The sequence below is a fragment of the Pogoniulus pusillus genome, chromosome 25 (genome assembly GCF_015220805.1).
Source record: "Pogoniulus pusillus isolate bPogPus1 chromosome 25, bPogPus1.pri, whole genome shotgun sequence".
Lineage (NCBI taxonomy): Eukaryota > Metazoa > Chordata > Aves > Piciformes > Lybiidae > Pogoniulus > Pogoniulus pusillus.
Window position 1 is genome coordinate 19,500,563 of NC_087288.1, and position 14,666 is coordinate 19,515,228.

Sequence of the window (14,666 nt, forward strand, 5' to 3'; positions counted from 1 at the left end):
GCAACTGCCATGAGTTGGCACAGGTGTAGGCACTCGAGAGTCTGAACCTCAGTGTCCTATTCCACAAGCAGACTTTACTGGCTGCTTTAATACAAAGAAAGTGGAGTAGAGAAGCAGTCAGTGTGAGATAAACTCCCATGGCAATGCAGCTTCCACAGTGTGCCATTGTGCCCTTTTGGGTTACCAAAAGTACCATCAGTGTCTGAATCATTAAACTCACAGCAGAAACATCACCAGTTTGGATACAAGTGGTTTGGACTTGGAGAAGTACTTGGGAGTATCAGCTGATGAAAAACTCAACATGAGCCGGCAGCATGCTCTGGCAGCCCAGAAGGCAGCTGTATGCTGGGCTGCATCAAAAGCAATGTGTCCAGCAGGACAAATGAGGTCATTCTCCCCCTCTGTTCTGCTCTCCTGAGACCCCACCTGGACTACTGCATCCAGTTCTGGGGCCCCCAACACAAGAAGGACATGGAACTGCTGGAGTGGGTCCAGAGGTGGCCACAAAGATGATCAGAGGGCTGGAGCACCTCCTGTACGGCGACAGGCTGTGAGAGTTAGGGTTGTTCAACCTGCAGAAGAGAAGGCTCCAGGGAGACCTTACAGCAGCCTTCCTGTCTCTGACAGGCCTACAAGAAAGCTAGAGAGGGACTATTTACAGGGGCTTGTAGTGAGAGAATGAAGGGAAATGGCTTTGACCTGGAAGAGGAGAGATTTAGACTGGAGATTAGGAAAAAAAATCTTTGGAGTGAGGGTGGTGAGACACTGGAACAAGTTGCCCAGGGAGGTTGTAACACGTCCTTGGAGGTGTTTAAAGCTAGGCTGGATGGGGCCTTGAGCCACCTGGTCTAGTGGAAGGTGTTAGAACTAAGTGAGCTTTAAGATCCCTTCCAATCCAAAGCATTCTGTGATCTGTAGTGATAGCACTAAGTCATTTCTCTGTGCTGGCTAGCAATGGGCCAGCCACCCTTGAGTTCTGCTGTGGGCTGTGAAGGGCAGAGAACTAAAGAGGCACAGGACTCTGAACTCCCTGCAGTTGCAGGCTGTGTGGATAGATTATTTTCAGCAGCCCCTTTCAGACAGTGTATTATCCTTTCAGTAGATTTACCTCAAGCTTGTCTCTCTTTATTACTCTGTAAAGTTCCACCTTGCTCTGTCCTTTGACTTCCATGGTGCCTGCCTCTCTTCAGCCTAGCACTCTGCTCCTTCCTTCTCCACAGCCTTCACTTCTCAGCCTATTTATATAATAAAGCAAACTGCTCTTCATTCTCTGTGCTTCCTGAGAGCAGATGGAGAATTGCAATTTTCTCTGTGATGAGATACCAAAATGGAGGCAACCCCTCTTCCCCTCCTGGAGCTTTCTGGCACAGCTGAAGGAAGGTCTTGCTGTGCTCTTACAATTCATATCCTTGTTCTGGCAAAATGAGACATCTGCAGGTTAACTGACCTTTAGGACTTCAAGCATGCTCTGTGCTTCTGGGCTTCTCAGGAAACACTGCTTGCAGCTTTCATGGATTCTACCCAGCACTTCCTTGACCACTAGACTGTGTCCCAAAGTGCCACATCTCCTTGTTTTTCTGAACACCACTGGGGATGGTGGCTCCACCACCTCCCTGGGCAGCCTGTTCCAATGCCTAATCACTCTTTCAGTCAGGAAGCTCTTCCTAATATCCAATATTGACCTCCCCTGATGCAGCTTGAGGCTGTTGTTCTGTCGTTAGCTACTTGGGAGAAGAGGCCACCACCAGTTTCCCTACAACCTCCTGTCTGACTCTGCTTGCACAAATGGAGATTTCTTCATCGAGGCATGTTCTTTGCAAAGCTGAATTTAACACCTCCTGCTGTTGAGCCATTGAATGAGAGCAGCATAGAATTGTGTTGGTTGGAAAAGACCTTGGAGATAATTGAGTCCAACCATTCTCATAACTCTGTGAAGGCTGATGCTGAACGACGTCCCTCAGCACCACATCTCTGCATCTTTGAAACCCCTCCGGGTATGGGGATTCAGGCACCTTCCTGAGTCTCACCCACAGCATGCAAGCCAGGCCAGCCAAGCTTTGCTGGGAGCGATGGATCCTGCTCAAGCAGGTGTGTGGCATATTTATTATGCTGGGATTCGGCTGCCAGAAGATTTTCTGTGTGTAGTTCGTCCTCCCATTGTGACTGTCTTTGGCTGGGCATCTGCTTGAACCTTTGTGGTTCTTAGCTCTGGCATACTTCCAGTATTGAACCAGTTTCTAATTTTAGACCAGTGTGATGTATTCCTTAAATTCCTTTCCTCCTCTCCTTCTGTATGCTGCCTGACAAGGTTTTGACAAATGAAGATGTTAGTTCTCTGCAGTTAGCCTGTCCAGACTTCATTTTCCTGTCACTCCCAGGCAGTAAATTTTAGCTGGCTGTCAGCAAGGATATTTTAGTTCTTTCTGATTTTTTTTTTCCTGAGAAAAAGACTTTTGCTTTTTATCAAAACATTTGAACTTGAAGTATGCTTTTAAGATATGTTTGATGCTTTGAATGGATGGAATGTGGATGTCCTGGGAACCGCAGGTTTGTTGCTGGGAGCCCAGGGGGTGACTTCGTCTACACATGCTCTAAATGATGTGAACTGCTTTGTTCAGGGAAGAATCATAGAATCATAGAATCAACCAGGTTGGAAGAGACCTCCAACATCATCCAGGCCAACCTAGCACCCAGCCCCAGCCAGTCAACCAGACCATGGCACTGAGTGCCTCATCCAGGCTTTTCTTGAAGACCCCAAGGGACGGTGCCTCCACCACCTCCCTGGGCAGCCCATTCCAATGCCAATCACTCTCTCTGCCAACAACTTCCTCCTAACATCCAGCCTAGACCTACCCCGGCACAACTTGAGGCAGTGTCCCCTTGCTTGCCTGGCAGAAGAGCCCAACCCCACCTGGCTACAATGTCCCTTCAGGTAGTTGTAGACAGCAATGAGCTCTGCCCTGAGCCTTCCCTTCTGCAGGCTGCACACCCCCAGCTCCCTCAGCCTCTCCTCACAGGGCTGTGCTCCAGGCCCCTCACCAGCCTTGTTGCCCTTCTCTGGACACCTTCCAGCACCTCAACATCTCACTTGAATTGAGGAGCCCAGAACTGGACACAGTACTCAAGGTGTGGCCTGATCAGTGCTGAGTACAGGGGCAGAAGAACCTCCCTTGTCCTACTGGCCACACTGCTCCTGATGCAGCCCAGGATGCCATTGGCTCTCTTGGCCACCTGGGCACACTGCTGCCTCATCTTCAGCTTACTATCTATCAGTACCCCCAAGGAGGGAAACAAAGTCAAACAGCACTTGTCCTTCCTTTGAGCTAGGTGTAAATGTTAGGACTTAATGGACCTGAGTGCTTTTTACCAGGCATTTAAAACAGACTTCTGAGCAAGACAGTTGGCAGCTTCTGCACTGAGCTTTGAATGCCAAGTGTCACTCTTGTAGACAGGTATGCTCTTTTGTCAGGTACAGTCCATGCTTTGGTTTCTTCCAGGTTTCTGAGGTTCTTGAACTAAAGTTTTGGCTACACTTTTCCTTATGCTGTTTATTTTGGAAACCTTGCTGGAAGCACCACTGACTTTTGTGGACTCTTCACCTTGCCTTGGTCACAAAATCCCTTTATGATTGCAAGAGAGGACTTAGAACTGTTGAGGTTGGAAGAGAGCTTTGAGCTCAAGTGCAGCCTCTCACCTAAAGCTTGCAATCCCATCACTTCTGCTGAGAAACTACCACTAAACCACAACCTTCAGCACCACACCCACAGGTCTTTCAAATACCTCCTGGCATGGTGACTCCACCGCCTCCCTGGGCAGCCTGTTCCAAAGTCTGATAACCCTTTCTGGGAAGGATTTTTCCCTGATATCCAACCTGAACCTTCCCTGGCACAACTTGAAGCTGTTCTTTCATGTCTCTTGTGTGAGAAGAGACCAACCCACACCTCACTCCAGCCTCCCTTGACATAGCTGTAGAAGGCAGTGAGGTCTCCCCTCAGCCTTATCTTCCCCAGAGGAAGCAACCCCCGTTCTCTCAACCATCACTCCTAAGACTTGTGTTCAAGGCCTTTCACCAGCTTAGTTGTTTTTCTTTGGAGGTGCTCCATCACCTTAGTGTCTCTTGTAGTGAGAGGCCCAAAAGTGAGCATAGTATGTGAGGTGTGGTCTCACTAGTGCTGAGTAGAGGAGGATAATCGCATCCCCGGACCTGCTAACCACATTGTTCCCGACACAAGGCAGGATGCTGATGGCCTTCTTGGCTACCTGAGCATACTACTGGCTCTTAGTTGTCTGTCAATCAACACCCCCAGGTCCTTCTCCAGCCACTCTGCCCCAAGTCTGTAATGTTGCATGGGGCTGTTGTGGCCCAAATGCAGCACTCCATGCTTGCCCTTGTTGGCTCTCCTGTTAGCCTCAGCCCATCTCTGCAGTCTGTCCAGAACTCTCTGCAGAGCCTTTTTGCACTCCAGCAGATCGACACACCCACTCAACCTGGGACAAGGAAAGTGCTTTGTCAGTCTTGGGGCTTGTTTTGGTCTCAGTCTGTGCAGAACTGCTTTAAGTGGGCTTTGGCAGGTCTTCTGGTGATGTGGAATGTGGCTGGTTGACTTCTCATCCACTGGCTTCTCAGTTCCTGTCTGTTTTGCTTTGGCTTCTTTTCTCTTGAGACCAGTGTAAGTTCAGATTTACTAAGCAAGTTGTGTGGGTCCTGCCCCCCTGTTCTTAAGGCAGATGAGGCCTGCTAGCCATTTCTGGAGCAAGCAGCCCATCAGATTGGACTGCTTGACTGTGCAAGCACTTCTAACAGGCAGTCACAGCTGTCATTGCTGTTTAAACCCTTGACCCTGGCTGAGTTTGCCATAGGTCACTCTGGATTCAGAGCACATCTTCCTGTTCCTAACCTTACTACCAGTCCTGAGACTGAGCCACTTGTGCCACAGTCCTGGAATGCTTTCCTGGGAAGGTTTGGTCTTTCTGTAGTAGCCTTGAAAGACAGACTGTTTAGAGCTGTGGCGTCCTACAGGCTTGCTGAATAAAAGACTAAATACGTAGTTGAGGGCTGTTTTTGTTAGGGGGAGATGTGTTGCCTTGGGGGTTTGCACTGTCTGTGAGTACTGGGTTCTGATTAGTGGGAAGGCAGTGTCTTGGGTGGTTTTAACAGGCTCTGGAGGATTTGCTGCCAGAGTCTTTTCAGGATAAATCAAAAATACTTGAGGATATTTAAAGGAGACTTCAAAGGAAGCCATCTGTGTCCTGTGTAACTACTGCTACACCCAAAGGAGGAGGCTCTGGGGAGTAGTTTCTCCCATCAGGACATGTCTGCTTTATGTTGCTAGCCCTGAGGGACAATTCAGTGTGGGGAATTCCTAGAACCTCTAGCCAGAGATGGCCACACAGAATGGTCAAGCAGAGTGCCATTTTGGTAACAGTTTCCTCCAAGGGCCTAATGAGGCATGAAACCTCTTAGGATGTGGCAGAAGCACCTCAGTGAGTTGGATGTATGTATGACTGTCAGTGGGATGCTGGGAGGACTAAAACCGTCTCTGAGATGCAGCTTTGTTTGAGCGCAAGTCCAGGTAGCTGTGTTTGATCAGATGGATTGTTCACTTGGCTCCACAGGTTCTAATGGAAACCTGTGATAAATGTGAGCTGAGACTCAGCTCACATTTAAGCTCATTCATTTAGGTAGAATGAAACCTGCTGGTGTTTGTTGTCTGTCTATATCCCAGTAAATTAACTGGTAGGGGGTAGAAAACAGGATGAGAAGACAGTATTCCCAAAGCAGTGTGACTTAACACAGTCTGGTGACTCATGATTACCACTTCAGTGATTTTCATTATAAGTTCCCTTCTCTTTCTTGACTTTATTTTGTTTTCTTGAGTGTCATATGCCCATCTCTTCTGTGTGGCCAGCAGAAGGCTGTGCCGAGTTCACCTTAGGTAATGAACTCTCAGAGTACCCAAGCAATGGGGGAATGCCTGTGTGACAAGTCCCTGACCTCAACCAAGACCCCGAGTTGCAAGTTAACAACTTGCTCTAGAACAAAGGAAAGAAACGGCTGATGGCCTCTGGATGTTGTTGAAAGATCAAGGAGGATGCTGATGATGAATAGGACCACCTGGGGTGCTGGGAACAGGATGCCAGAAAATGATTTGCATAAGAGGCTGATACAGGATACGAGGAAGCAGAGGGAACTTAAAGACCCTTGGACAGTGAGTTGCATCAATTGGCTGGAAAGTGTGTACAAATTTGGGGGGTTGATTCAGCAGAAGTTCTGATTCTGATCTCATAAAATCACAGAATCAAGCAGGTTGGAGGAGACCTCCAAGATCATCCAGTCCAACCTAGCACCCAGCCCTAGCCAGTCAACCAGACCATGGCACTAAGTGCCTCAGCCAGGCTTTCCTTGAACACCTCCAGGGACAGTGACTCCACCACCTCCCTGGGCAGCCCATTCCAATGCCAATCACTCTCTCTGCCAACAACTTCCTCCTGATATCCAGCCTAAACTTACCCTGGCACAACTTGAGACTGTGTCCCCTTGTTCTACTGCTGGTTGCCTGGGAGAAGAGCCCAACCCCACCTGGCTACAACCTCCCTTCATGTCATCTTGCACTTGTTAGTCTGTAGACCTACATGGATGCTCTGATTTCGAGTCACAGAATTCTTTTGCTTGGAAAAGACCTCGAAGATCATCTAGTCCAGCCTTCCACATAATGTCACCATGGCCATTAAACCATGTCCCAGAGTGCCATGTCCACACAATTCTTGAACACCTCCAGGGATGGTGACTCCACCACATCCCTGGGTGGCCTGTTCCAATGCCTGACCACTTGCAGGAAATACCCAAGCTAAATCTCCCCTGGCCCAGCTTCAGGCTGTTTGGCTGTGTTCCCAGGTGAGCAGTCTCAATAGCTGTACCTCTCCTTCCAAACCTGCTTCTCAGGTGTGCACCTTATTTTGTTTTTTGTGACATAGCAAGTCCTAGGCTGCCCTCAGTTTCCAGGCTCCTGCTCATTCTCTTCATTCTGAAATGAATGACTCCTAACTCAGTGAGAGCCTCTGGCAGCAAGGTGACTGATACTGGCTAGAGTCATAGAACAGTTTGGGCTGGAAGGGCCCTTAAAGATCATCTAGTTACAACCCCACTACCATGAAGAGGGACTCCTTCTACTAGACCATGTAGCTCAAGGCCTTGTCCAGCCTGGCCTTGAACACCTCCAGGGAGGGAGTATCCACAACCTCCCTGGGCAACCTGTTCCAGTGTCTCCCCACCCTCAATGGAAAGAATTTCCTCCTAATCTCCATTCTATATCTCCCCTCTTCCAGCTCAAAGCCATTGCCCCTTGTCCTATCACTACAACTTCTCATCAGAAGTCCCTCCCCAGCTTTCTTGTAGGCCCCTTCAGGTACTGGAAAGCTGCTCTAAGGTCTCCCCAGAGCCTCCTCTTCTCCAAGTTGAACAGTCCCAACTCTCACAGCCTGTCCCCTAAGGGGAGGTGCTCCAGCCCTCTGATCATCTTTGTGGCCCTCTTCTGGACCCACTCCAGCAGCTCAATGTCCTTGTGTTGAAGGCTCCAGAACTGGATGTGGTTCTCCAGGTGGATTCTCAGGAGAGGAGAGGGACAGAATCACCTCCTTCATCCTGCTGGTCTCACTGCTTTTGATGCAGCCCAGCACAGAGTTGCCTTCTGGGCTGCCAGTGCATGTTGCTTCCTCATGTTGAGTTTTTCATCAACTAACATCCCCAGATGCTTCTCCTCCAGACTGCTCTCAAGCCATTCTCTGCCCAGCCTATATTTTTGCTTTGAATTGCCCTGACCCAGCTGCAGAACCTTGCACTTGGCCTAGTTGTACTTCATGATGTTGACATGGGCCCACCTTTCAAGCCTGTCCAGGTCCCTCCAGATGGCATCCTTTCCCTCCAGCGTGTCAGCTGGGTCACACAGCTTGGTGTCCTCCATAGTCTTGCTGAGGGTGCCTCAGGCCCACTGTCTACATCACTGACAAAGATGTTAAGCAGGACTGGTGCCAGTACTCTCCATTTAGACATCGAGCCACTGACTGCAACTCTCCTCATCCAGCAACTTGTCCATTCTTCTAAACCTTCCTAGAGGTCCTTTTAGTGCCACTCTCATGATCATATTACTGTGTGGCTCCATTTCTGGTGGATTAACTTTGCATTTTGTCGGCTCTCTTGGGCAGTTATGTTTCTGCTCCCTTCCAGCTCTGCTGTGTTGTAATTATTACTGTTGACTTCTGCTTGTTGTGACAACCATTTCAGATTCAGTCATAGAATCAACCAGGATGGAAGAGACCTCCAAGATCATCCAGTCCAACCTATCCCCCAGCCCTATCCAGTCAACTAGACCATGGCACTAAGTGCCTCAGCCAGGCTTTTCTTGAACACCTCCAGGGAGCAGACCTCTTCAGAGATTCACAAGTTTCATCAGGTTAGAAGGGACCCTCAAAGGTGATCTTGTCCAAACCCCCTGCAGTCAGCAGGGACATCTCCAACTAGATCAGGTGTCTCAGGGCCACATCAAGTCTGATTTTGAATGTCTCTAGGGATGGGGGTCTCAACACATCCCTGGGCAACCTGTTGCAGTATTTCACCTCCCTCAATGTGTGAAGAACTTAGTCCTTATGTGCAGCATCAATCTCCCCTGCTCTGGTTTCAAACCATTGCCCCTTGTCTCTTCACTGCAAGCTTTCTAAGCAGTACTCCCCAGCTTTCCTGTAGGTTCCCTTCAGACACTCAGATGCAGCTCGAAGGTCTCCCTGGAGCCTTCTCTTCTCCAGACTGAAGAGCCTCAATTCTTTCAGTATGTCTTTGTGGGGAAGGTGCTGCAGCCCTCTGATCATTTTCCTGGCTGTCCTCTGGACCTGCTCCATTAGGACTGTATCTCTCTTGCGCTGGGGGCCCCACAGCTGGAGACAGTACTCCGGGGGGGGTCTCAGCAGAGCAGAAGAGCAGAACCATCTCTCAGCCTGCTGGCCACACTTCTTTTGCTGCAGCCCAGAATGCAGTTGGATTCCTGGGCTGCAAGTTCACACTGCTGGCTCGTGCCCAGCGTCTCATCCACCGGCACTGCCAAGTTCTTTTCTGCGAGGCTGCTCTCCATCTCAGCCTCCCTCCAAGTCTTTCCAGGTACCAACTCAACTTCCTGTAGCTTGTCCTGTCCCTTTGCCTTCTGTGTTGTTAATTTAGGGCACAGAAGATCTCCTGTTCTGAATCCTACGGTGTTAGCTAGCAGGTTGTTGCTGTGCTGAAGGTAACATTGCTTTGATAGAAAGCCTTTTAGTAGCCAGTATGAAATTGCAAGGAGACCTAGAGCAGCACTCTAAGCACAGAACTGCTTCAGCTGAATCATAGAATCATAGAATCAACCAGGTTGGAAGAGACCTCCAAGATCATCCAGTCCAACCTAGCACCCAGCCCTATCCAGTCAACTAGACCATGGCACTAAGTGCCTCAGCCAGTCTTTTCTTGAAGACCCCCAGGGACGGTGCCTCCACCACCTCCCTGGGCAGCCCATTCCAATGCCAATCACTCTCTCTGTGAAGAACTTCTTCCTAATATCCAGCCTATACCTACCCTGGCACAACTTGAGACTGTGTCCCCTTGTTCTATTGCTGGTTGCCTGGGAGAAGAGACCACCCCCCACCTGGCTACAATGCCCCTTCAGGTAGTTGTAGACAGTAATAAGATCACCCCTGAGCCTCCTCTTCTCCAGGCTAAACAGGCCCAGCTCCCTCAGCCTCTCCTCATAGGATTTGTGCTCCAGGCCCCTCACCAGCTTTGTGGCCCTTCTCTGGACATGTTCCAGCACCTCAACATCTTTCTTGAATTGAGGAGCCCAGAACTGGACACAGTACTCAAGGTGTGGCCTGACCAGTGCTGAGTACAGGGGAAGAATAACCTCCCTTGTGCTACTGGCCACACTGTTCCTGATGCAGGCCAGGATGCCATTGGCTCTCTTGCCCACCTGGGCACACTGCTGCCTCATCTTCAGCTACTATCTATCAGTACCCCCAGGTCCCTTTCTGACTGGCTGCTCTCCAGCCACTCAGTCCCCAGCCTGCAGTGCTGCTTGGGGTTGTCATGGCCAAAGTGTAGAACCCTGCACTTGGCCTTGTTCAATCTCATCCCATTGGCCTCTGCCCATCCATCCAGCCTGGCCAGGTCCCTCTGCAGGGCTCTGCTACCTTCCAACAGCTCCGCACCTGCTCCTAGCTTGGTGTCATCTGCAAACTTACTGATGCTGGACTCAATCCCCTCGTCCAGATCATCAAAAGGTCTGAAAAGACCTTGAAGGTCATTGAGTCCAGTCATTAACCTAAGACTGCCATGGCCCTGTTCATAATGATACAGGAATGAAATGTGGTCACCAAGTTGTTGGGCTGCTTGCTGTCTGAACAGGCCTGTTTAGCCCAGTGGAAGGTTGTAAGGAAAAATGACAGGTAAAAGGAGAATGACTCCCAACTAAACCCTCAAAAGGTTCTCAGGAAACAACTTCAGAGACAATATTCAGGCTCTTAATACAGCAAGAACCACCTTCACACAGAGCTGTTTTACTTGACCTGGGAGCCAGAAAAGCAAATGGTTTGGATCACCTCAAGAAGCACAGAAACCCAACTCTGTCCTTGAGAGGTAAGAACCTTTGTTCAGCAAACCAGATAGATGCCCAGGAGAGGCCTTCTGTGGTGTAGAAAACAGTGGAATCTCATCTGAACCTCATTAAGTGGGAGAATCTTGGAATGATGGGAGTTTGCAGAGGCCACACTGCAGCTGTAGGCTTAGACTGGACATTAGGAATTTTTTTGTCACAGAAAGAGTAGTGAGACATTGGAACAGGCTGCCCAGGGAGGTGGTTGAGTCACCATCTCTGGGTGTGTTTGATGGTCGTTTAGATGTGATGCTTGAAGGTATGATTTAGGCGTTAATGGTTGGACCTGATGATCCCAAGGGATGTTTCCAGCCTGAATGATTCTGTGGGACCTCCAGAGTCATCGAGTCCAGCCCCCATGCCAAAGCAGGATCACTTAGGGCAAGCCACACAGGAATGCATCCAGGCAGGTTTTGGGAAGTCTCCAGAGAAGTTCAGAGAAGCAGACTCCACAACCTCTCTGGGCAGCCTGTTTCAGAGCTCCATCACCCTCAATGGCTTATAGCCATTGTTCCTTGTCCTGTTACTGGGCACTACCACCAAGAGACTGGCAGCTTCATCTTGACACCCACCCTTCAGATATTTATAGACATTAATAACATCCCCTCTCAGCCTTCTCAAGACTAAACAGCCTCAGTTTTCTCAGTCTTTCTTCATAGGAGAGTGTTGAGATCCCTTAATCATCCTCAGAGCTCTCCCCTGGACTCTCAGATTCCTGCCTCCCTTGCTGTGTAAGACACATGTTTGACTACCTGCCTGTTTTAAGCTTCTTTTTTCTCTATAAGTGTTATTGCTGCTGTTGAAAAGGGGCAGTGCTCAGGGCTTCCCAAGCAGTTGTGAACAGAGGGAATACAAAACACTGAAGGGATGGCCTTGCAGTGCAAAGCAGGTCAGAGGAGCTCTGCTCTGTCTCTGCTGTAAATCTGAATTTGTTCCTGGGCAGCATAGTGAGCTTTAAATATATCTAAGAGAAAGGGAGAGAAAATCATTTTCCCGACACTGACACTTGCAACACATTTGGAGTCTGCCTTGTACATGCATATGTATAACTGTGTGTGCATATGCTGCCAAGTCTCAGCAGAAGGAGAACCAAGGAATCACCTTCCAGGAAGAGCAGAGGATTCCAGCTTGCTCTCTGAGTGGGTGGCTGCTCTAGAACAGGCAGACAATCTCTAATGGGTGCTTATCAAACCTACTGAAACATCTTTAGAATCATAGAATGGTTTGGGGTGGAAGGGACCTTTAAAATCATCTAGTCCAGCCACCTCTGCAGCAAGCAAGGACATCCTTAACTAGATCAGGTTGCCCAGAGCCCTGTCAAGCCTCATCTTGAGTGCCTCCAGGGACGGGGCCTCAACCTGCACTTTATGTCTTTTCTGCCTAGTATCAGATGACAGAGTGAGAGAAAATAGCCTCAAACTGTGCCAGAGGCTGGATATTACAAACATTTCTTTCCTGCAAGGGTGGTCAGGCACTGGAACAGGCTGCCCAGGCAGGCAGTGGAGTCCCTATCCCTGGAGGTGTTCAAGAACTGTGTGGACATGACATCTGGGTACATGGCTTCATGTCTGATGGTTGCACTCAATGATCTTGCAGATCTTTCCCAACCTACACAATTTTATGACCCTGTGATTCAGCTGAAACCATTGCAGTTTCCAAGTAGTGGTATCCTTCTGTTGGGAAACTGGCTTTAATTTTGCTTAGAGACATGACAAGCACCACTTGATGTAATTTGAAAGTGTGTGGGGGAAATAGAGAGGGAGAGGGAGGGAGGGAGGGAGGGAGGGAGGGAGGGAGGGAGGGAGGGAGGGAGGGAGGGAGGGAGGGAGGGAGGGAGGGAGGGAGGGAGGGAGGGAGGGAGGGAGAGAGGGAGGGAGGGAGGGAGGGAGGGAGGGAGGGAGGGAGGGAGGGAGGGAGGGAGGGAGGGAGGGAGGGAGGGAGGGAGGGAGGGAGGGAGGGAGGGAGGGAGGGAAGGAGGGAGAGGGAGGGAGGGAGGGGGAAGGAGAGAGAGAGAGGGAGGGAGGGAGGGAGGGAGAGAGGGAGGGGGAGGGAGAGAGAGAGGGAGGAGGAGAGAGGGAGGGAGAGAGAGGGAGAGGGTAGTGGTTTGGGAGCTTTGTCCTCCCCAGGAGATTCACCAAAGTACCTCAGCCAGCTGGCAGGTAAGGATGAAGCTGTACTTCACAGCACAGCACAGACTCACAGGCACATGCACACAATCTGTACAGGTATTTACAGCTAGATACAATCACAGACAAGTAATACAGACATTCAAAACCTCTCCCAAACAGCAGAACCACCTAGGAGGGCTCTGAACTAACTCCCCTCCTCCTTCCCACTCCCTCCCTTATCTCAGGAGGCTTATGTGCAGGGCTGAGACACCGAAAGCTGACAAGAGGTCAGAAGGAGAATGATTAGATTGGGTCACACAGATTTGAGCAGAGACAGTTAGCATGGCAAGCAGCAGCCAGAGACTGAGAGCCTTTGTTTATGTTTTGGCTTTTTATATCTCTAAGCAAAACCAGTGGGTGATGTAGACATCACTGGGGTTTTTTTTCACAGCCAATGATCTCGTTTCTCTCATTAAAATATTGCAGTTAGCCTCAAACCAGCACAGAGAGAATGAGAAACAGTGGAGCTTTATTCCTGCCTTGTACCTAGCTCTTTTGAGATGCTGCAGTTGGAAGTTCTCTGAAGCATGACCCTGAAATAACCTCTCTAGCAGAGAGTCAGGCATCTTATAAAAATGACTGCTTTACCCTGTCTTTAAAATCTTTGCAGATGTAATCTCCATTTAACGTAAGACTTGAAACTGTTGGCTGCAGCTTACCACTCTGGAGGTGTGTTTGTTGGGAGGGAATGGCAGGGTTTATCTGCCCTGCTCTGGACAGTGGTTCTGTCTTCTCAAAGGGTCTTTGAATTCCAGCAAGAACATGATGAAGGTAGCAAACAGGCCTGACCACTTGCTTTTATGTACCCCATGCCATCACTTGCTAGCCTTGTTCTTTGTTGTCACAGCACAGAATTTGCACGTAGCACAATGAAGTGAGTAGCTGGACTCTTGCCTAGCTGTGCAGTGAAGGGATTCAGGCACAGCATGGATAGGAAGCCAAATCTTTTCTTCCTATGCAATCAAGAAGCAGCTGCCTGAGTTTGTGAGAGCCAGTTTGATCTTGTCTCTCTTCTGCATTCTACCAACCTCTTTGTGCTTTTCCAGCTGAAGAAGATTGGTGGTGGTGGCTTTGGGGAGATCTATGAGGCAATGGATCTGCTGACTCGTGAGAATGTCGCCCTGAAGGTGGAATCAGCCCAACAACCCAAGCAAGTTCTCAAGATGGAAGTAGCAGTCCTGAAAAAGCTGCAAGGTAAAGCAGAAAGCTCTTAAGAGGTGCTAAAGGTCACTCTGTATGTTAACAGAATCTGAAGTTGCAAGTATTTATCCTTTTCTCTCCACCTTCCATCTGTGTCATAGAGTGGTTTGGGCTGGAAAAGACACTAAACATCCTCTAGTTCCCATGGGCAGGGACACCTTTCACTAGAGCAGGTTGCCCAAGGCCCCATCTCCAGTTTAGCCTGGAGAAGAGGAGGCTCAGGGCTGATCTCATTGCTGCCTACAACTACCTGAAGGGTAGCCACGTGGGGGTTGGTCTCCTCTCCCAGGCAACCAGCAACAGAACAAGGGGACACAGTTGTGCCCAGGGAGGTCTAGGCTGGATCTTAGGAGGAAGTTGATGGCAGAGAGAGTGATTGGCATTGGAATGGGCTGCCCAGGGAGGTGGTGGAGTCACCATCCTGGAGATGTTCAAGCAAAGCCTGGCTGGGGCACTTAGTGCCATGGTCTGGTTGATTGGACAGGACTGAGTGCTAGGTTGACCTGGATGATCTTGGAGGTCTCTTCCAACCTTGTTGATTCTATGATTCAATCTGGCCTTAAACCCTTCCAGGGAGCGAACATTCACAGCTTCTCTGGGCAACCTGTCCCTCTGTCTCACCATCCTCACT

General features: G+C 49.5%; 1 protein-coding gene across 3 annotated transcripts in view; it reads left to right on the forward strand.

Moving 5' to 3' along the window:
• TTBK1 (tau tubulin kinase 1) overlaps positions 1–14,666 on the forward strand; it is a 139,862-nt gene that overhangs the window by 23,150 nt on the left and 102,046 nt on the right. For all 3 annotated transcript variants that reach the window (XM_064164649.1, XM_064164646.1, XM_064164647.1), the window contains exon 3: positions 13,882–14,029. In XM_064164649.1, the coding sequence (XP_064020719.1) occupies positions 13,882–14,029 (148 nt within the window). The remainder of the gene's footprint in view (positions 1–13,881; positions 14,030–14,666) is intronic.